Here is a 21,212-nt window from a genome sequence, read left to right as displayed (position 1 = left end):
CTGCTATAGGTGGACTTACTCGGCTTTGATTCTTTGGATAGTCTTATCTCTCCACATTTCAGGGTTGTTGGTGGTTTGTTATGTGTATTAGTAAGCTCAGGCTGTTATAAGAAAATACCATTGACTGGGTGGCTTAAACAATAGGCATTTATTTCTCACTAGAGGCCCGGTGCACGAAATTCGTGCATGGGGTGCGGGGGGGGTGGGGGGTCCCCTCAGCCCAGCCTGCACTCTCTCCAATCTGCTGGGACATCCCTCTCACAATCCTGGACCGCTGACTCCTAATCGCTCACCTGCCTGCCTGCCTGCCTGGTTGCTCCTAACTGCTCCCCTGCCCCACTGACCTGGTCACTCCTTACTGCCCCTCCTGCTGGCCTGGTCACCCCCAACTGCCCCCTCTGTCGACCTGGTCACCCCTAACTGCCCCCCTGCCAGCCTGGTCTCCCCCAACTGCCCCCACTGCTGGCCTGATCACCCCACATAGCCTGCTTGTTCAGTCATTTGGTCATCCCTCACTAACCCCCTGCTGACTTGGTCGTAGGCAGCCATCTTGTGAGGGCATGAGGGTTAATTTGCATATTACCTCTTCATTATGTAGGATAGTTCTGGAGGTTGGGAAGTCCAAGATCAAGCTGCTGGCTGATTTGGTTCCTGGTGAAAACCCTTTTCCAGGCTTGCTATGTTCTCACTTGGCAAGTGAGAGAGAGCTCTGGTTTCTTTCTCCTCTTATAAGGACACTAAACTCATTATGAGAGCCCCACCCTCATGACTTAATCTAAACCTAATCACCTTTCAAAGGCTCCATCTCCAGATACATCACATTGGTGGTTAAGGCTTCAAGATGTGATTTTGAGGGCACACAGTTCAGTCCATAGCACCATGTAACCTCAGTTTTCTGATGGGTCTGAGAAAAGTCATTGATTTTCAGTTTGTCCAGCTTTTCTTATTATATACAATAGAGTGATGATTTCCAAGGTCTTTAAATATAGAGCTGATGCCTTTCCTATTTACTATTGTATGTGTGTATATTCTATAAAGTTCACTTTAAGAACAGTTGCTGCTGTTTTATTCTATTCTATTGGGTATAGGACATTATATATGAAAAATTATACAGATAATTTGGGATCTAGACAGTTTTTTTTTTTTTTACAGAGTATAATTATATTTGCTTCTGCAGGCAGCAGGGAGCACTAGACATCGCTATCTTAATATAATTTCATGGATTGAAAAGATTAGAAGCTGAGTTTTAATCTCTGTGAGGAGTTGTCCCTTTCTGACTATCGTTTATTCTAAGTTGTAGACCCTCAAAGTTCTGACATGAAACCTGTGGAAGCTTCCAGGGTATCCCATCCTTAAAGGATGTAGAACTAAAATTTTGTTCCTAACGCTGGAGTTGTCAGGTTCTCAGCGTCTCAGCCTTTCCTTATCAGGATTCCTTTAGTCACCTAGAAAGAGGAAAGGGCCTCACAGGTCGGTTTACCTCTTTGGGTTTTTGTCTCCCAGATCTTGGACATTTAATAGTTTATTGTCTTTTAGTGCTTCATTCCCCATTTTTCATTTTTACAGCTTTTCTAGCAGGAGGGTTGTTCAGTATTTAGTAATCTGTCACTACTATAACATGGTGCTTTTATAGTTAAAATTTATTTTATATCTCAATAAAATTTTAATCTTCCACAAAATTATACAGATATTATCTTCTTATAAATTTAAGCTTAATGACCTGTCCATGTATCTTTCACATATCAATGTATTGTTGTGTCTGAATAATAGTTGTGGACTACAGTGAAGGTTGTGTCTTACATGTGCTTTCTCTCTCCTGACATTTGATCTTTCTGTCCTGAGAAATCAGACTGTTCTATGGTAAAAGGGCCTGAACAGTATGTTTTACAACTTTGTGTCTCCACAGATTATAATATAAGGGCTAAGACATGGGACCTCACCAAAATATTGTTAATAATTTGGTGTCCTTCAAATAAATATTTTAAAGATATTGAATAGTTTCTGAGGGATGGTAGAAATTTATTTTATATTAATAAAATTCCATACTCATTTTGAAAATTGAGATTTATTATACACACAACAAAACAACTTTCTCTAATTTGATTTCTATACTCTCATTGCTGTTTCTCTATTACAGTAAATGAATTACATACACACTCACAAGATAGAATCAACTTTTGTAGATATAATTACGCTGTCTTGTTCAATATAATGTTTAAAAGTATTCTTATCTGGGTTCATATTAGCAAATTCCCCACTACCAGCATTCTTTGCTTTCCTTTTGCACTTTTTTAGACCTGACAATCTCTTGGGAATCATACTTTGTAAATATTTATAACCAATATCACAAAGAGCTGATTTCCATTAGACAGCATGTTGTTATGATATATTTAGTGTCTACATGTCAGCTGACGGTGTCAAAATGAGCTGTACTTGGAAGTAGGTCATATGTAAATCAGATATGTAAGTCATTCTTGTAAGAGAGGTCAGGAAATTTTCATGTTTGCCTGTTTGTTGTGTAGAATTTCTACTAGTGTTGCTGTTTATTTTGGTGGGAGCCAGACATATTTTTATGTAATTGCAGAGTCTGCTGTATAACCACATGTAACTGGTCCTATGTTTCTGATTTATTACAGCAGTATTTTGGATCCCCTCATGAATTGCCATATGGCATTTCTCTATGCATCTTGGCTTTCTTAGATGAGTTACTCAGTTAATATTTAAAAAAGAAATGAATGCTATTACACCTCTTCATAAACTTTAGAATCATTATGAAGATACTTAAAATCCTGTGTCAAACTTTAATTCATTAATACCATAAATTATCTTGGTAAGAATACATTTCCAAAAAAATCTATGAACACCTCATTGAGTTTGAAAAGCATCAAGTCTCAAGGAAAAGAAAAAGCAATTAAGGCTTTTTTATTTTTATCAAACAAGACATATTACATTAATTTTACTTATAGGTATTTCATATAGTTGATGATATAATGACATATTCCTTTACATTCTGTATCTTTTAGGGAATTTTTATTTATATGCAAGAGTCCTATTGATTATTGGACATTTGCCTTTTATTTTCATTCTACTCCAATAGTTTTGAGAAAAATGTAAAGTTTAATAGAACAACCCTTTTGTCTATAAAAGTCAACTGGTAGAGCTGTGTCCCAGTTCAGCAATAATTTAAGTTGCATTACTGTCAAATATGTCAAAGACTTTAAATATAAAATATGAGGAAAACTAAAAAAGCCTCAAATAAAATATCACATTTCCTCTAGGGTGAGTTCTTGCTTTCATATTCTGTTAGAATGAGGCCTTTTGATGGCTTAGCTAAATTATGGGCTTTGGAGTTAAAAAAAGAAAAAAAGCCTGGAATTACTTACTCTGCCATGTTCTAGCTGTGTGGCTTTAGGCACATAACCTCTATAATTTTCATTACCCTCAGTTTTAAAGTGGGTAGAAAATTACTACTTCACAGGGTTGAGGCAAATATTAAAGCTACATAATATATTTCTGCGATGGCTGATGCTGAGACACAAACTTGACTTTGAAGATATTCAGATCGATGACACAGAACAGTTGCTGCCTATTTCTCTCTTTGCAAGTTAGCCCTAGTGAACTCGCCTTCTAAAATCTTTTCCCTCTCTGACAAGTTTTACGATAATACAGGGAGGGAAAAAGAACACAGTTTATCCACACGTCAGAAGAATTTTCAAAAGTACTTGTTAGCTCGGCAGGGGTTACAAATGCAGAGCCCAGCCCGCCCACAGGTTTAGTGCAAAAGGTGCGGGATCTAGAAAACTGCATTTCTTTCTTTTTGTAAGTAACCAACTTTAAAATTTATTTTTAGTTATTTTTATTAAATTTATTGGGGTGACGTTGTTTAATAGGGTCATATATATTTCAAGTGAACATTACTATGATACATGATCTGTATATTGCATTGTGTGCCCACCACCTAACAGCAAATCATCTTCCGTATATTTGGCCCCCTGTACCTTTCCCTCTGGTAACCACCACATTGCTGTCTGAGTCTCCAAGTTTCAGTTTTATATCACACCTAAGAGTGAAATCATATGGTTCTTAGCTTTTTCTGACTGACTTGTTTCACATAGCATAATATTCTCAAGGCCCATCCATGTTGTCACAGATGGCAGTATTTAATCTTTTCTTATGGCTGTGTAGTATTCCATAGTATATATGTACCACGACTTCATTACCCGGTTTTCTATCTAAGGACACTTCGGTTGTTTCCATGTCTTGGCCACCGGGAATGATGTTGCAGTGAACATAAGGGTGCTTATATCTTTGCAAATAAATGTTTTTGAGTTTTTTGGGGGTAGATTCTCAGAAGAGGGATAGCTGGGTCATATGGTAACTCTATTCTTAATTTTTCGAGGAAACGGCATACTGATTTCCATAGTGGTTGTACCAGTTTACATTTCCACCAGCAGTGAGTGAGTATTTCTTTTTTCCCACACCTCTTTAACACTTATTACCTATCTTGTTCATAATATTCACTCTAACAGGTGTGAGGTAGTATCTCAGTAGTTTTGATAAACCATAGGTGTATGGGCAAATAATTTCTGACAAAGGAACCAAAAACACACATTGGAAAAAAGAAAACCTCTTCAATAAATGGTGCTGGGAGAATTGGAAAGCCACATGCAAAAAAATGAAATTAGATTACAGATTGTCCCTTTGTAAAACAATTCATTCCAAAAGGATCAAAGACCTAAATATAAGATCTGAAATAATAACATAGAAGAAAACATTGGAACTAAACTTATTAACCTTGGTTGTAAAGAACATTTTATATGACTTTGACCTCAAAGACAAGGGAAGCAAAGGCAAACATAAAGAGCTTCTGCACAGCAAAAGAAACTGACAACAAAACAAAAGGCGACCAACCAAATGGGAGATGTTATTTGCACACAACAGCTCAGGGGAGGGGTCAATATCCAAAATATATAAACAATTCCTATAACTCAACACCAAACAATGAAACAATCCAATTAAAAAATGGGCAAAGGAACTGAAGAGACACCTCTCCCAAGAAGACATGCAAAGACCCATCAGATCTGAAAAGGTGTTCAACTTCACTAGCTATTAGAAATCTGCATTTCTAGACAGCACCTCAACTAATTCTGACATACAAGGGAAGACACGAACACGTAATACAAATTTTGAGAGATAGGTAAATCCCCTATTTCCTTTATGAATTGTGACAGCATGAAAAATCTTCATAGCAAATTGTAGAATGTCTCCTAGGCAAAGGACATATATGTGAAACCTGATAGTGTGCATAGGATTTTCATTAATAAGGCGATGGATCGTCAATCCCATGCTGAAAAAATACCATTAAATATTGTGTTCCATAGCAGAATCTTTGTCTTGTGTACTGGAAAAACTTCAATGCATGGAGCAGAGAATTACAAATATTATTGGTCAGTTAAATATAGAGGGGTGGGCAAAATTAGGTTGAGTTGTATGTGAAACAGAGTTTATTCTTGCATTATTTATTAATTATTGTATTATTTATTTGTATTGCAACTGAAAACCTATTTTTGCCTACCCCTGTATTTAACTAATATTACTGATGCTTATTTTCCCAATGGCATTGATCTTACAATGCTTATTTAAGGTACCCAGAACACAGCTAAATGGTATTTCTATCTGTTCTGTCACTGTACACACTTTCTATGTCTACATCTTACTTTATTTTACCAATTATTGTAAAATTAATAGATGCTCATTAAACATTTACATATGACTGAAACATGCTAAGTAAAAAAACATATCTCCCACCTCATAATTTCCCCCAATCTTCGTATGAAAAACTGCTTACAATTTTGAATGCACCAAGATATTTTTATTACATATACAAACTAAGCATCTTATATTTCTTCTGTATGTTCTCAAAATTCAAATAAGTCGAAACCAATCAGGGAAATGTGAAAGACCTCCCTGCTCTACTTGCCTGTTGCCACTGTCACTATGCATCTTTTCTCCTAACCCCGTAAGATGCTGTGATCATTGTAGCGGCATCTATCTAAATCTATGAAGTTACATTAATTTTGAAAAAAATGTGAGCTCTTATGGAGCCAATTCATCATCCAGCTGTTCACTGAAAGAAATCATAATTAGGGATTGTATTAGCCTGTGAGTGGCACCCAGGAAAATAGATTCAGAGGATAAGAGGGTCTGATTAGGATTGAATGTCTGCTAGTATAGATGCAGGGGTGTCAGATACACTACTTTAGAAGCGGGGATCAGAAAGGTGGTAATATTTGGACCAGACTCTCAATCCTGAATGCACATTATCCTGATTTGGAGAGCCTGTAAACACACACACACACACACACACACACACACACACGCACACACACACCACCACCACCACCACCCACACACACACCACACACACACCAATGCCCAGAGCATGAAATTTTGAGCAGTGGAATAGAATGGAGCATTCTACACGGGTCTGGTTATCAGAGTCCAAATGCCTGTGGAATTAAACAGTGTTCTCCTATTTATGTTCTGGGAAATAGTAACTAGAAATGTGGACCTAATATGTTTGAAACACCTTGGATAACTACCCTTGTTATGGGAGATACAGTGCACATTTGCACATTCGCCTTTGACATGCCCTGAGAGATCCTGTAATTGAGAATCCTGTTGAACTTTGGTCTGTTTTCAAGCTCAGCCTTTCCAAAACATACACATACAACAAGTATATTTTTATTTTTATTTTTAAAAATATTTTAATTGATTTCAGAGAGGAAGGGAGAAGGAGTGAAAGATAGAAACATCAGTGATGAGAGTCATTGATTGGCTGCCTCTTGAACGCCTCCTACTGGGAGATCGAGCCCACAACCCGGGCATGTGCCCTGACTAGGATCGAACAGTGACCTCCTGGTTCATAGGTCAATGATCAACTACTGAGACATGCCAGCTGGGCACAAATATTTTTTATTGAGAACCACTTTGAGCCAAACCATGCCCTAGGTACTGTGGATGGAAGGCCATAAAAGGTCCCCAGTTTAATGGACTTTTGTCTTCTACTGTGATAAGATAAACAAATAAATAACAAACAAAAGAAGATCCCCAAATAATGAGTAATATGACAAAAATAAAATAAAACAAGAAGATAAGGTGCAGGGGTGTCAGATACACCACGTTAGAAGCTAGAATCAGAAAGGTGGTAATATTTGGACCAAGGCCTGAAATGACAAGAGCAGCTGGTCGTGCAAAGACCTCGAGGGAAGAACCTTCAGAGAGAAATGAACAGCCTGCATGAGCCTGACTTGTTCAAAGAGATCTAGCGTGGCTGACACATAATGGAGGTTGTTGCCAAAGACTCTGTATGTTTGCTATGGAGTTTGGATTTTGTTTTAAGTGGTAACAGAAGCAGGGGGAGTGATGTTATTTTAATTTACCTTTAAATATCTTGCTGACTGCTTGGAGGGGAAGAGATTTGGGATGGGGATGGGGATATGGTGGCAGGGAACAGAAGAATAAAGAAGTGAGGTAGAGGCCATGGAGGTGGTTCTGATGACATAATGCTTTGTTGGTCACAGATGAGATGAAGAAAGATGCCCCAATTTTTGATACACTATGGAGGTGCCATCACAGAACTGTGTTTGTAAGCCTGGGAATTGGGCACAGGGGGTATTGGTGGGGGTGGTGGCAGGAGGCAGATTATTGACTGAAAAGGGGAATCAAATCAAATTAATCTGACTGTGAAACACCCAGACTATTCTTTTTATGTATTAGAAAATATTTTGGTAGATGCTGATAAAGGGGTATTTCTGACCTAGAAAGAAAAGTGGGCAAATGAAGAAACTCCCTGGGTACTGGTATTCCTAATGCATTTATTTGCCTTTTCCTGTGTAATGTACATGAGATTGACTTATTTGTTGATCCCATTGTGGTAATAAGGCAATGTATCATGAACCTGAAAAAGGTGGTAGCATCATTCCTAACTTTGCTTCTACATATGCTGGTTGTTAAAGTTAAATAAAAGGAGGAGGAGGAAGAGGAAGAGAAACAAAAATATAAATTTTTTAGAACAACTTCTGTTTCATCCTAACGTCTTCCTCTATGGAGCCTTGCAGTATGCCACATAGGAGAAACTAAAACCTGCTTACGTGTTAGGGGCTGTGGTGTGTGGGTTTCACAGGTGAGCTGTGTGTCGAGTAGGTGCATTGCGATATTGTAGGGGGAACATCACTCCTGATCTTGCTGTATAATAGTTTTTTTTGTTTATTTCCCTATCTTTCTGACCTTTAATTTCCCCACCTATAATTTGACTGTGCTAGTTTGGCATCATTCTCAAGGTCCTTTTAGCTTTCAAATTCTAGAGTCCGTAAGTCTAATTACAGGTCTTTCCAAATTATTATTGCTTGCAATTTCCCTTAACGATTTTTAATGTGCTTATCCAGCAGTGTGGTGAAGTTTAACAACCCGCTATTAGAGTATAGTTCTGACTTGAATGTTGGGTGATACATTTGTTGATGTTAATGAGTAAGTTGAGAAAGTGAAACAACAGAGACATGGCATAACCTTACTCATTCATCAATGACATGAGCTACTTCTTTGCTGATAGTGGATTTTGAATACTGATAGATTTTCTTAAGTTTTTGTGCTCTTTACAATGTTTTAAGTTTAATGTGCACTTTAGAGAAACAACACTCATCGAGGTTATCATGGTTAAACGGTGGCTTAATGGGAAATGTGGAATTTAAACTACTCTGAATATAAAGAAAAATTTAGGAAAATAGTAACTTCTGTGGATGGGGAGACATTGGGACATAACTGTGAACATGATATTCTTAAAGAAGTTAGCCATTGTTACAGTAAACAAACAAATTAGACATTGCTTACCGACATTCAAGGTGACAAGGTGAGATGGATATGCTTTGAGTACAATTATTTGCTTCTTTCCTTTTTTTTCTAGGGATTTTCAGGAAATGCAAATGCAGACAGTGTCGTGTACTATAGACTCCAGCCTTCGATCAAGGCCAGGTTTCTGCGCTTCCTCCCTTTGGAGTGGAACCCCAAGGGCAGGATTGGAATGCGGATCGAGGTGTTCGGATGCGCATACAGTAAGTCTTCATCCAGCATGCTGAAATAGCTATCAGAGGAGAGGTTTAAAAAGCCAAACTCCATGCAGAAATTGACGTTATAGACATGTAAAGAGATAAAGGAATGGTGTTTCCCCTTTTTATTGAATTTATTGAGATGATACTGGTTAACAAAATGATACAGGTTTCAGATGCACAATTCCACAACACATCATCTGTACACTATTGTGTGTCCATCACCCCAAGTCAAATCTTCTTCCAACACCATTTATCCCCCTTTACCATCCTCCACCTCCCCTCACCTCCCTACCCCTGGCAATCCCCAAAGTTGTCTATGTCCATGAGTTTTTTCTCTTTTTTTCCCTCAATTCCTCCACCCCCCAACCCCTACCCCCTTAGTGTCAGCCTGCTCTCTGTCTATAGGTATATCTTTATTTTGCTTGATAGATAGTTCATTTTGTTCATGAGATTCCACATATGAGTGAAATCATATGGTATTTGTCTTTTTCTGACTGGCTTATTTCACTTAGCATAATACTCTGCAAGTCCATTCATGCTGTCACAAAAGATTTTCTTATTTTTCACTGCTGAGTAGTATTCCATTGTGTAAATGTACCACACATTTTTTTTATCCACTCATCTACTGATGGGCATTTGGGCTGCTTCTAAATCTTAGTTATCCACACTAATAAAAGAGAAAAATGCAAATTAACCACCACTCTGCTATACACACAAGCCACGCCCACTAGCCAATCAGGAGCAAGTATGTAAATTAACCCAACCAAGATGGTTGCCGGCCATGGAGCGAGCAGGAGGCTTGGGTTTCCCTGGCAATGGAAGAAGCCAAACTTCCTGGCCTGCCCTGGCCTCCACTCAAGGCTACAAAGTTTCAATTATAGAAGATAAATAAACCCCAGATAACAGGGCCTCCACGGCATGGCTGGCCTGCAAACCACCACAGGCCCCTCGCCCAGGCTGCCCCATGCCCCAAGGGAACCCCCACCCTGATCCGGGACAACCTTCAGGGCAAACCAGCCGGCCCCCACCTGTGCACCAGGCCTCTAGCCTATCTAATAACAGAGTAATATGCAAATTGACCATCACTCCAATACACAAGATGGCTGCCCCCATGTGGTCAAAGATCCTGCCCCCACATGGACACAAGATGGCCAGCAGGGGAGGGCAGTAGGGAGGGACCAGGCCTGCAAGGGAGGGCAGTTGGGGGTGATCAAGCCTGCAGGGGAGGGAAGTTAGGGGTGACCAGGCTGGCAGAGGAGGGAAGTTGGGGGCAACCGGGCCTGCAGGGAAGGGCAGTTGGGGGATCCCAGGCCTGCAGGGGAGGGACCAGGCCTGCAGTGGAGAGCAGTTAGGGGTGACCAGGCCTGTAGGGGAGGGCAGTTAGGGGTGACCAGGCCTTCAGGGGAGGGGAGTTAGGGGCAATCAGGCTGTCAGGGGAGCAATTAGGCATCAATCAGGCTGTCAGGGGAGTGGTTAGGGGGTGATCAGGCTGGCAGGAAGAAGCAGTTAGGGGCAATCAGGAAGGCAGGTAGGCGAGCAGTTGGGAGCCAGCAGTCCTGGATTGTGAGAGGGATGTCTGACTGCCCGTTTAGGACAAAAGTCCTACTGGGATCAGGCCTAAACGGGCAGTTGGACATCCCTCAAGGGGTCCCAGATTGGAGAGGTTTCAGGCTGGGCTGAGAGACACACCCTCCTGTGCACAAATTTCATGCACCATGCCTCTAGTTGTAAATAATGCTGCAGTCAACTTAGGAGTACACATATTCCTTTAAATTAATATTTTGGGTTTCTTCAAATACATTCCCAAAAGTTGAGTTATTGGGTTATAAGGCAGTTCCATTTTTAATTTTTGAAGTAACTTCACACTGCTTTCCACAGTGGCTGCACCAATCTGCATTCCCACCAACAGTTCATGAGGGTTCCCTTTTCTCCATTGTTTGTTGATTTATTGATCATAGCCATTCTGACAGGTGTGAGGTGCTATATTGCCCTGGGAAAGGGAAATAATAAATAAATAAATAAATAAATAAATGTAACTACATCAAACTAAAACGTTTTTGTACAACAAAGGAAATCATCAACAAAATGAAAAGACAACCCATTGAATGGAAGAACATATTCACCAGTGATACATCCGATAAGGAGTTGATATCCAAAGTTTATACAACACTTACAAAGCTAAATACCAAAAAACAAACAATCCAATTAAAAAATGGGCAAAGGACCTGAATAGACACTTTGCCAAAGAGGACTTACAGATGGCCCATAGACATATGAAAAGATGTTCAATGTAACTAATCATCCGAGAATTGCAAAAAGGAATTTTTGTATGCCAATACATCTTTTATGTTTTAAATCAGAAATGGAAGCATTTGTCCTGGCCAGGTGGCTCAGTTGGTTGGAGCATCATCCTATACACCGAAAGGTTGCAGGTTTGATTCCTGTCAGGGTCCATACCTAGGTTTAGGGTTTGATCCCTGGTCGGGGTGTTTATGGGAGGCAATGGATGGATGTTTCTTGCTCTTTCTCTTTCTTTTTTTTCCCCTTCTTCTCTTTAAAATCAATAAACATATCCTTGGGTGAGAACTGAAAAAAAATTTTTTAAATAACTGGAAACATTTTACAGATAGAAAAATTGATATAGAGATAAGTATACATACATGTTTGTAGACTTATGTGAATCCATTTATCAAAATCTATTATTGACTAGATCCTAGCTTTCAGATATTAGAGCTCCCCCACTCCCACTGGAATATTTTTGGATGTTTCATTTGGGCTCCCTGAATTTCATAAAAGAGACAGTGTTCTATTTAGTATAAGCTTTAATCTTTAAGAGACCAAAGAATGCTTTTTTCTCTAGCTTAAAAATACACCATGCAACTCACTTATGCTTCGCCCTCAGCATAAATTCATAGAAAGGGTAAAGACCTCTGCCAAAATATAATTTGTGTTTGAAATACTTTCACATAACAAAGATAGAAACCACAGATTTCACTTAGTCTCCTCTTAATGAAGCACTTTTATTATGTCTTTTTGTGGGGAAGGCACCTAAGAGTTATTGATAACCCACCTCAAGCCTCCCCATCCTGTGAGATGCTCCTGTATTATAGAACAATGAGTTCCTTAGCATGATCTACCGTCATCAAATGAGCAGTCTGAGGTTTGGAGAGATTGAGTAATTTGCCCAGCATCTTACTCTAGTACACGAAGAAACCGGAAAGGAATCCAGGACTGTTCAGTTCCACTCCATCATCATTTCTCTACTAAACCTTTATTTTTTTAGCCACTAAAGCTTTCTTCATTATATTTTGTCATGTTGTGATATAAGTTAAGTTTGTTCTGGCTCACTTTATTTACATGCAAGGAAGGCATGTCATACAGAGGGCAAGTGGCTTGTTGAAGTTGTCTCAACTGTGTCAGACGGAGAATCCATTTGTACAGATTGCGTAGGTCTCCCTGTTACGCAGTGACAGTCCCGGTGTCCACCTCCACCAGCAAGCATTCTGTCCCTGCCAGGGCCTACATGATGGTAATCATAGTATTTATATCAAGAGTAATAATTAGGCCCAGCTGGCATGGCTCAGTGGTTGAGCATCGACCTAGGAACCAGGAGTTCACAGTTCAATTCCTGGTCAGGCACATAGGGGTGTGCAAGAAGCAGCTGATCCCTCATCATTGATGTTTTTACCTCTCCCTCTCCCTTCTTCTCTGAAATCAACAAAAATATATTTTAAAAAGAGTAATAAGAAGAATCACAATAGTACTAATATTAATAGTATTAATTTTTATCTTTCTAAAAATAAATTTTTCTTGAGTGCTTATATCTGCACTATATTAAGCAGTTGGTTTATTATTTGAAAAATGTCCAGATAAGTATCATTAGATAACAATTCCATTCCCCCAACTTTGCAAATGAGGAAATGAACGCCTAGAGAGGATGACTTGCTCAAGCTACACAGACACGCAGGGACAGAGCTGGTGTGCAGCCCAGTCCGCCAGAGTCCAGAGCTCACTCAATGCTCATGTTCCCTCCAGCTGCTGAATCACAGTGATGAGCCCTGGGCAGCTTGCTTCTCACCATCTGCCCAGCTTCCTGCTGGTTTTCTTGGCTTCAACAATCAGCTTGGCCGATCCTGTTATGTGTTAGTTCCTCTCTTCACAATTGTCACACTTCAAAAAACCATCCCTAAAATAATATCCCACCCAGATTTTGATTCTGGTGCACAGAACCCAGTCTGTCTTATTTGTCTTTGGATCACAGATGTTAGCAAAGCTCATGCCACACGATGGACAATTTACAAAACAAACTTCAAAATGCTTCATATTTATAATTACATTCAGAGTCTCCACCTTGCAGAATATTTATTTATCGTAGTATAATGATAGCTAACAGTTGTGGAGCACTTACTCTCTGTCAGGTACAGTTTTTATAGACATTCAAATTTAATCCTAAAAAAGCACCCATTTAATGGAGGCTTAGAAATGTTGAGTAATTTTTTTCAGTGTTACACACTTAATACACATTCAGTCTAGGATGTAAATTCATCATTAGTTTCACAAGACTATTGAGGCTGTTTTTCTAAAACTGAAGCAACACTCATAGGGTCTGTATGGAAGTAGCTGCTGAGGTACAGGCTCCTTTGAGTTCTCTAACATACGCTTAACGATAACGCAAATCCGCCCCTCCCCCCTTATTGATCTGGAACCCTGGGGACATTCTTTTCTCTGGGACTTCACTTGCCATCTCTTGGAGTGAGCAAGCACAATGTCCACATCTTTCATCAGCCTTCTTTTTTCATTGACCCACAGTCTAAGTCAGGGGTCCTCAAACTTTTTAAACAGGGGGCCAGTTCACTGTCCCTCAGACCGTTGGAGGGCCGGACTATAGTTTAAAAAAAACTATAAACAAATTCCTATGCACACTGCACATATCTTATTTTGAAGTAAAAAAAACAAAACGGCAAAAACACCCGCATGTGGCCCGTGGGCCGTAGTTTGAGGACACCTGGTCTAAGTGGCCACACTGGGAGCCATCACGTCTTTAACACAAACATAAACACATACGGTTAAACAATTTGATAGGATTCAATGTAAAATGACAGTTTTATAATTTTGGGTAAAAGAGAAGTAATAAACTTAATAGGGAAATACTCTCAGAGATTGCCAAAAATAACCACAAAATGGGTTGGCTGTGGGTGCTTTATGGGATTCTATTTGATCAAATTGACTTCACTAGTACACCGTAGTCACACTTATTCATAGCATCAGCCTTACAGAATATTAATTTACTAAAACATGATACTGTATAAACATCATTTATTAAACAGTTAATACGTGTCAGATACTATTCTTTCTAGGCATTTACTGATTTGCTGCTAACAACAGAAGGAAGTAGAGCATGAATATTACCATTTTATCCAGGAGTAAGAGGAGACAAGCAGAATTGTTGGCTGTGTGAGGCCTGTGGCTTGCTCTGGGCCACCCAGTTTAGAAATAGATGGGGCCACTGGCTTCCCCTTTCCTCAGGGAAGAGCTGCAGGTGTTACCAGCACAAGAACACAGCTGCAAGATTTTGTCTGGAATAATCCAGACCTAGGATCAGGCTGGATTTTCTCCAGATGTACCAGCATGCTCCTTCAATCCCTATAAAAAGAAAAGCAGTGTTGGGAGGTGGGCGGGGTCTCTCCTGAGCCACAGTCAGGCGACACCGGTCCATGCTGGCACTTAAGTGAGCCTCATAGGTGTGTGAGGAAGGCCTGGAGGTTTGCATGTCAGCCGCCAGCCCATGTGTCTCAAGTCTCCTGACATGGGGGATGGGGAACGTGAACCTTAGAGAAATACAGACCCTTATCCAGGATTACACCGTCTTCGTTAGATCTAGGATTTAAATTCAGATCCATTGCCTTCTAAAGCCGATGCTCTTGACAACTAGATGAATCATACATGTATTCTCCTTTTAAGTATTTTTTGACATTTGCTGAAAGAGAATTCTACTAGGTATTGGGTATAGGGAGAAAATCTAAAATAGTGTGTGTGTGTATATATATTTCATAATATGGGAATCATTATTATATATATAATATTTTTGCTTTCTAATGCTAGGTTTAGTTAACACAATCCTTTCACTCTCCATAGCAAAGTATAAACACAACAGTATCTAAATTGCTACAAAGTTACAACACCCAAAATGGAAAATTTATAGTACTGACTGTACAATAAAAGCCAAGAAAGCAATGTACATGTTGCTAAGATAACCTACAAGGCCACTGTGAATAACAGCCACAACAGGGGGTCCGGGGTGACCCTGCAGAGCTGGTTGTCAACTTGCTCACCAATGGTGGGGTGGGGTAGAGAGAGAGAGAGAGAAAGAGAGAGAGAGAGAGATAGAAGTGAAAGGATGTAGGTACGTATGCATGAGTATTTATAAAAACAGAACCATTATGGCAACTAACATGGGCAATGTTAGTTGCCTTAGGTCAGAAAAGGCAATGTTATAAAAATTGAACAAACTCAATGCAAATTATTGTAGCATTATTGTATATAGGGTGTGAGGAATAAGTGATTGATATATGGAGATTAGTATGAGAAAAACAGCATTAGGATTTGAAACTGAAACATAGATATTTCACATGGGAGGCTGGGATAGTCCAAATAGGAGGAGGGGTGTACCCCAGTCAAGCACAGGAACGAGGATTGCTTGGAAGGTCCGTCTGTTTTTGAGAATGGTCATGCAGACTGAGATGAGGGGTGCAGATTGGAGGCAGCAGATCAGTTAGACCCCTGAACTCTTGCAGTGACAATAGAGCCTCAAAAGAGAGGACCAGGACTCAGAAGAGAGGGTTCTCTTGACACTCAAAATATACTGAGGATATTGAATCAAGAGAGCTTAGTGATTGTATGTGAGGGGCACTGAGTTATCAGATTTGAAGACCCATCTGGAAAGTAGAGCCATTTACTGGGAGGGGCACAGGAGAAAAAATGAATCCCGAAAGGGCACAGGAGAACTAATTAACTCCACTGTTGACGCAGTTGAATTCAAGTGCCTGTGAAATTGGAAGGTTGGAACTCTAAACCCTCTGGGTTGAAGGTATGTAATTGAAACCTATATAAATACAATTTCTGCTATTAAATCATAACATTTCCACTTATTCCATTACTGTTAATAATTAAAGTATGAAGTGGTCTGTTTGAATAACTACTCATGTTTTTGAAAAGCAGAAATGCATTTCTAACATAATTAAGCCAGAGACTTTCTACCATTTTCAAGTAGTGTGTGTTTTTATGCCAGGCTCCCCTTGTGCCTGACACAGGTGTTTGCTGAAGTTCTGGGTGGACGCTGGTCCTATGGACATTGCAGGGGAAGTGGCTGTTGTGGGAACTGCACACTTTTATTACCCTCTGTCCCAATGAGTTCGAGCAGTAACTTGTTATGAAGGAGCATCAAGTGAATGGAAAATCCATATCAAAGAGCATGTTCTACTTTCATGTCAGTAAACGTGAAGTTCTTTCCTGCGTAATGAGAGAAACAGAAGCTAGGCTTTATGGGTTCAAAGGAAAAGCATAAATTTCAGATGTCTTAGCCATAGCAGCTCCGCACCTGTTTACAGATCTAGACAGGAGATGTAGGCAAGGAAATAACTTGTGGAAGAAAGAAAATGTTTGATGATAAAGAAATATTACCCTACTAAATTTCCCAAGGAAAGTCAGCAATGGTAAACAAAGGCAGAGGAGGGAAAGTACCAGGGTGAGCATGAGTGTGTCTGTCTGAGAATTCCCGAGGAAGCGCAATTAGGACACAGGAGATCATGCTCTTTAATTAGGGGTGGGTTGCTGAGACAGTTGCACTTAGTAAATTCTAAGTTCCTTTTCTCTGGTTTTTAGGTAAACATTCTCATCTTGCAATCCATGGTCTTTCCTTCCTCATCCTCAACAGAATAAAAACATCAGCTGTTGAGCCATACTTTCACATACTTTCCATTTCTTTCACATAACATGATTTTTTAAGGTTTTTTTAAGGCAATTGCCATACATCCAGCTTTCATTCCTCTACCTAGATACTCCTTTTACTCATCACCTTTTCTCAGCATAGAAATCACTGTTTCTGACAACATCTCTGATACTCCACATTTAGGTCAGAGGACATCTCCTCTGCTCCTGGAACAGCCGGTCTGCTCCCAATCACATCATGCTCACCTTACTCTCTATTGTAATTGGATGTTCCTTTTCACTGTTAGTCTTCTGCACAAATGAATGAATGAAAGGAGGTGGCTTGGTGAGCTCAGGAAGGTTTTTCCCGTCATCCAAGTGGTATTTTCAGCCTGGTAAAGACCAGGCATAGAACACAGGGAGAACTGAGGGAGGAGATTAGAAGAGGAGAAATATAGAGAAGTGTTAAACTGTGTTTATTTGCTTAAATGCAAACTGTTTAAGAGAACATTATGGATTCTATTTAATAAATAGCATAACAAGTCAATAATTACAGTACTTGTGTTATCTTTTAAAAATAAGAATATGCATTTTAAAATGTAAAAATATTGAAAGTTTTGACTACTTACATTAGTAGATTTTAGTTTAGAAAAAAATATTAAGAAATGTAAGAAACTGGCATGAAAAGCACAAATATTCACCTGAAAAAAAAAAAACCCTGAGAGAACTAGGTAACAGTCTTCTCATTTCAGGATGCTAATCTCTCATACCACATGTCTGGTTAGGAGAAAGAATGAAAAGCAGTAAATTTGTTAGATTCACTATAAAGAAGAGTTAAAATTGAATTTAATACCTTTTTATTAATATACTTCCTCAAGCTAACTGCTAAAATCTTGACCCAAGTGAATTAAACACATTCCTTGTTCTCGGGTTGTTTATCAGCTAATACCATAGCTGAGGAATCCCACTGTATGTCAATGTTTACAACAAAGATAGATTCTGGTCAGCTAAAATCAAAGAGGATAAATTCTCACTCTTTGCAAAGTTTATAGACTGAAGATTTTAATTTAATGATAAGAGAAGTTATGTTAAATTAAAATAAGGTTAAGTATTATAATACCAGAAAATAAGGAAACTGAAAAACCCATCAGACTTATGTCAAAAGAACCAACTGATTAATCTCGCACTGACCAAAGGTGGAAATATTTTAGCATCAATAAGGATAGCACCTGCAGTTTTGAAATGTATTAAATATGTTTAAGTAAATGGGTTCATGATAATACTAAAAAACCTCATTGGTCACTTCTGAGAGATATTAAGGAGCCATCTCATTATTTTTAAAACTAATAAATGAAAGGAAAACATCAAACATTTATTCTACTTTTCCAATGTATTCCATACCTAAAGGTAACCAAATAGAAGACTAAAGGGAATTTCTCTTTTAAGATATAGTCCAGGTAATAAATAACGAATAATAGAATTAGTATATGCCTACTTTGTAATCCTAAATATTAATAGACCAAGTCAATTATTATAATAGTTCATAAAAAGACAATTTGCTTTTCAGTACCAGTCATAGCAGAGTAGCTTTTATTGGACTGTCTTGCTGCCCACAGCAATGATAATTCCTGGATAAAATATATATTTAAAAAACTGCTTCAGGGCTTTGAAGTTCAACTTAAAACCAGCAGAAACTTGAGAAGACTTGATTTTTGAAAGAAGGAAGGTATACTCCAGGAGATATACATTGAACTGACTTTTTCCTAAAAACACATCCCAGTTTGCAAGACATCATATGCCTTTACTAAACTGAGGAGACAGAGGTCAAAGTTCAAGGTGGCCAGAGTGGCTAGAAATTTAGATTGGAATACTGAAAAGGAGGGAGTCAGAGAGGGAGAGACTCAACTCCTGCATACAAATCTCCTGTGAATCCTTGGCTGATTCCTGAACTGCACATGCCCAAGATGAGCTTCCAAGAACCCTGGTGAAAGCAGGAACTAGGGGATTAAAGTTCTGAAGGTGTCAGAATCTTTCTAGAGCTGGAAAGGCTACCTTTGGCGTTCAGGCACTGCCAATTTAGATGGACTTGCTCAATACGTTGGGCTTTTAACTGAAAAATCAGAAAGGCATTGCCTTAGGAGTAAAGGCCACACTTGAAGACCAGGTGTTATGCCCTAGGGCTGAGGACAAACCAAAATAGACCTGTCCCAACAAATCTTAGAACCAGGCTTTCACTGGGTCAAGGTCATCTGCCAGGGGTTCAGCTCCTGAGGACCTCTTCCATTTACTTCCTGCCATCACCATCCATCCCTCCTCAGTTTCTTTCAGCCTGTCAAACCTCCCCCTTAGCCCCTCCCCTCTTGTCCTTTTCTGACCCAGACATTAATTAACATAGGTGGTCATCTACTCAGCTTAAATATCACTTCCTCAGAGATATCAGCAATGGACAACCTAATGTAGATCTCTCTGTTCAGATCTCTCATACAACACTGTCCTTTTCGCATCATGCTCCACTTAAAATTTGTAATTATATATCTAGTAGAAGCCCATCATGCGAAATCGCATGGCCCCGCCCACCCGCACGCGCAGCCCCGCCCACCGACGCTGTTGTCAAGTCCCCGCCAATGCCCCTGCACTCAGCCTCTTGGTGACCAATCTGGTCTTTCGGCACGGTGATGGCGTCATGACCACGCGGTTTATATGATAGAGATACACGTGGGATGAATTACCTGATGTTTTCTTTTCCTTCAGATTGGAGGATCCATGAGGACAGAATGTGTTCACTGTTGCAACACCAGTTCCTACTGTAGAACTTGGTCTAGTACCTATTGGTTAAATTGATGAGTTTAGAAAACTATATGATTATCTATAGTATAAACCATAAAATTAATAAAAATATACAACTTACAAATTTACTATACCCATATAGTAGCAATTGATTAAAGGAGAAATATTTCTGAGATGACCATATGGGATTTTGAATGTTATTATTAAATGATAGTACAAATCTTAATAATTATTGAGGTATTTTTATGCTTCCATTTAATACCTACAGCTTTATTGTGGAGTATGAGAGGTTGGAATTATTCTCCACATGTTCCAAATAAGGAAATTGAGAATAAGCATGTGACTTCTGTAATATTTATTACAAATAAATATTAGAAACAGAAATACAACTTATATCCTCCAGTGACACACTCAACTATCCTTGATGTGGTAGATGTTACCAATTTCAAATCTATTTAAAAGGTTAATTTAGATTGATATTTAAGGGGCAGAGATCATGTTTGTTCCCATAACCTCCCGGAGTGTTGTCGCTGACCTTAACTCTGTCTATTTAAAGCCATGATAGTAGTCACCTTTTCTCTGTGGTTATATGCAGCATTTGATCCTGTGTCTTCTTCCTTTGTATTGAATTAATTTTGGTCGTTTTAAACTTAAGAGTCCCTTAAATCATTCTGTGTTCTTTTATGCTACTCTGCAAAAATAGTACAGCCTATTTCCTGTTGATTTCTCGAGTGCTTGGCCTCTTCTCTCCATCTCTTTAAACCAAGTTCAGTAATGCAGATCTCAAGTGCCTATACATCACACTGTTGCTTTAATATCTCGCCGAGTAATAGTTTAACCGTGACTCAGTCTGATTTATGTTTCTTAGAAGTCACAATCTGACCTCTGTTTGTTTAGTAATTTGTAGGTAGTAGTTTTCAAATAAAGAAACGGTCTGTGTGATCAGTGGTAAGGCTGACTTCATGTTTAGCCAGGAAGAGTTTGGTCCCTAGCCCTCTCCAGTGGTAGCACTCTTTGTCCATTTATATTTTTGAGGTGATTCCCAAAGCCTTAAAGGAGAAAACTCTCAGTTTGTTGTTTTCAAGAAGTCGTTCATGACCTTCAAATAAAGTCCATTTGCTATCATTCAGAAATAAGCTTTCCATTTTACTCATTTTCTATCCCAAGTTTTTTTTTTTTTTTTCTTTTAAGAGTCTTCGTCAACTGACCTCATCAGTAATGTGATGATTCATAGTTTAACTCACAGAATCAATTTCTCCCTGAAGCATCTTTCAGGGACAAGCCACTACCACCTCCACAGTTTTCTGCAAGTATCGCCTACGGTATAGATAAAAACATATTTATTTTCCATGGTACAATTCAATACGCAATGAGCGTATTCATTTTCAGAGA

The 21,212-nt window shown here is 39.1% G+C and overlaps 1 protein-coding gene across 6 annotated transcripts in view; it reads left to right on the top strand.

Moving 5' to 3' along the window:
* CNTNAP4 (contactin associated protein family member 4) overlaps nucleotides 1-21,212 on the top strand; it is a 250,813-nt gene that overhangs the window by 128,803 nt on the left and 100,798 nt on the right. For all 6 annotated transcript variants that reach the window (XM_054710986.1, XM_054710988.1, XM_054710989.1 and 3 more), the window contains exon 4: nucleotides 8,963-9,110. In XM_054710986.1, coding sequence (XP_054566961.1) covers nucleotides 8,963-9,110 — 148 coding nt within the window. The remainder of the gene's footprint in view (nucleotides 1-8,962; nucleotides 9,111-21,212) is intronic.

This window comes from Eptesicus fuscus, chromosome 21, assembly GCF_027574615.1.
Source record: "Eptesicus fuscus isolate TK198812 chromosome 21, DD_ASM_mEF_20220401, whole genome shotgun sequence".
Classification (NCBI taxonomy): Eukaryota; Metazoa; Chordata; class Mammalia; order Chiroptera; family Vespertilionidae; genus Eptesicus; species Eptesicus fuscus.
Note: the sequence above shows the minus strand (reverse complement) of the source record. Positions and strands in the feature narration are given on the sequence as shown.